This window comes from Nelumbo nucifera, chromosome 3 (genome assembly GCF_055504915.1).
Source record: "Nelumbo nucifera cultivar China Antique chromosome 3, China Antique-T2T, whole genome shotgun sequence".
NCBI lineage: Eukaryota > Viridiplantae > Streptophyta > Magnoliopsida > Proteales > Nelumbonaceae > Nelumbo > Nelumbo nucifera.
The window spans coordinates 109,491,546-109,494,104 of NC_142651.1; the positions used below are offsets into that span (position 1 = coordinate 109,491,546).

The window sequence follows — 2,559 nt, forward strand, 5'->3', positions numbered from 1 at the left end:
TTTGGGTCTAACAACAATACCATTAACAACATATGCAGAAGCACCCTAAATGCCTATGATCCTTAATCCCATGTTTTCATGACTTCACAAACAAGTCACAACACATCATTGCAAATCAGTAAAGTGTTAAAATCCATCCAAAAAAATAGCAAAGTTTTAAATCATCATTTATGCTTTAAAAATCTGTGTTCACAAAGGCAAGTTCTCCCATTACTCCAGCAACTGTACCCCGGCTGATTGGATCTTGTTGGCATCAACTTCAACCTTCACTAGCTACCAACATATCATCTAAATATATTCCCACATCCTTTTCCTACATCATTCAGTACTTTTGCACAATTGTCATGATTAAAGAAAGATCACAAATAAAACATTTAGCAGATAGAATGAATGGATCTAATTAAAACTGATCTAGAAAGACACAAACAGAAGGTTTTGATTTTACTCATTTTCGTTCTCTTTCCAATATGCACACTTTTAGAGCCCTTGAGGACATCAAATCATTCAACCGAATGGAAACCAAGAAATTGAATTGGAGGGCTTGCTTGTATAAGCAACCCCATCTACTGCATTTACATTCACCCAAGAATGGTAAAAGCATTCAAAGACAAAAGTGCAAGCACACAAGTATAACTGCCACCCCAAAAAAAACAAGAGGAAAAGGAAGCAAGACTCAAAATAACAAAATATCCAATACTTAAAGATTAACATGGGGATTTTCTGTGTTTTGTTTGAAGTTTTAAGTGTATTAGTTTTTCTGTGTTTTTTTTTCTGATCTATGCCTTCGGTCCTTCATTGTTACGGGAGTCTTCCTAACTATGTGATCTCTGTTGCAGGTTCTCTGGCCTTCGTTTCATAGTGTTCTTCACTCTTTAACAATTCTTGCAGAGATCCTGCTCGATGACACTCCTGGTGCTCAGCTTACTTAGTCTTGATTATTGTGTCCATTGGGTTCTTATCTGTTTTCTATTTACTTTAGTGTTGTTGTTAAGTCTACTAATTGTTTATGAGCGATGTGCATTTTGAGTCTTTTGGTGTATTTTGTTGAGTCTTTCTCTTGTAATCTGAGCATTATCAATGAAGTTTAGCCTTTGGCTTACAAAAAAAGGGATACTAAAAAATGTTTTCCATGAAATCACAATACCTAAAAACATATTACAGTAAAACTTATCAGTTTGGAAGAAGTACAAATACAAATATGTAGAGTGAGAATCCTTGTATTTTGTATACTTTGTATGTATCTGTACTGTACATATTTGTATTTGTACTCTTTTCAACTGAAACTAACGGATTGAGGACACATTTGATTCATCAATATACCTAATATCGTTTTATGTCATGAGGCAAGCATGACCACCAAAATATGCAATGCGCCAAACCCAACCAAATTAAACTCCAAAAACCATATTCCAAATGAAAGTTTAATTCCAAAATGTAATTGAGCAGAAACAGAGTCGCCTTAACAATAGCATACCAATAGCATACCAATCTAAAACTGTAAATATAAGATCCTAACCAAGTTTGCCACCTGATTCTTTAGAGAACTTCAAAAAAGAACAACGCAGTCCATTGATGCAAAATAAAAACGAAATAAAACCCGCCTCAAAACCCTAAACATCCCGCCACAACCACCACCGCCACCAAGAACATTTTTTATTTTCTTTTTCTACAACCACTCACTCTCACTCACCTACAGCTTTCTGATAAACGTAAGTAAGGCCGCACTTACCACAGTAGTGACGGTCAAAATGGTTGGCCATAAACGTCCCGGCACCACAGTCTGCGTTGGGACACTCCTTTCTGAGCCTCTGAACCTTACCGGAATCGTCGACCTTGTAGAACTGAAGTACGGGGAGCTTGACCTTCTTCTTCTTGTGCTTGATCTTCTTGGGCTTCGTGTAAGTCTTCTTCTTTCGCTTCTTGGCTCCTCCTCTGAGGCGGAGAACCAGGTGAAGTGTGGACTCCTTTTGGATGTTGTAGTCGGCTAGTGTTCTTCCATCTTCGAGCTGTTTTCCAGCAAAAATGAGACGCTGTTGGTCGGGAGGAATCCCTTCCTTGTCCTGAATCTTGGCCTTCACATTATCGATAGTGTCCGACGATTCAACCTCTAGGGTTATCGTCTTCCCTGTTAGGGTTTTCACGAAGATTTGCATCTTCGCCGACGGAGTTGATCGAAAGGGGGGTTGAAATCGAAAGATCTGTATCAGCAACAATTCCCTAATTCCTAATTCTATTGTGTCCCTCGGAGGACTGACAAGATTTTAGGGTTTACATAAGGATCAGATGCATTATGATTTCTAGGGCATTTTATGCGAGGCAAAATTACGGAAAACTCCCTCTTGGACATTAAGGATAAATTCCAGTGGTAGGCCAGTGTCAGCCCAGGGTCAGATTTCATAGGCCCAAAGTAGAATTGGGAGGTGCGGAATTGTTGTCAATTTACTGGTGGGTATAGGTGTATAGCATGTGGGTTGTTTATTTTTTTGAATGTTTATAGATTTGTAGGGGAATAAAGGGTAAATTTTTTAAATTACCCTTATAGTTTAACTAATTGACTAA

General features: G+C 38.1%; 1 protein-coding gene across 1 annotated transcript; it reads right to left on the reverse strand.

Moving 5' to 3' along the window:
- Nucleotides 1-1,405: 1,405 nt before the first annotated feature.
- Nucleotides 1,406-2,273, reverse strand: LOC104607103 (ubiquitin-ribosomal protein eS31 fusion protein-like). Its single transcript, XM_010272619.3, has one exon. The coding sequence runs from the start codon at nucleotides 2,151-2,153 to the stop codon at nucleotides 1,683-1,685; it is 471 nt and encodes a 156-aa protein (XP_010270921.1). The 5' UTR covers nucleotides 2,154-2,273; the 3' UTR covers nucleotides 1,406-1,682.
- Between the last annotated feature and the right edge of the window lie 286 nt (nucleotides 2,274-2,559).

What these genes read in the sequence shown, in the direction of transcription:
- LOC104607103 (XM_010272619.3), bottom strand. Translation starts at nt 2,153, where the DNA reads ATGCAAATCTTCGTGAAAACCCTAACAGGGAAGACGATAACCCTAGAG.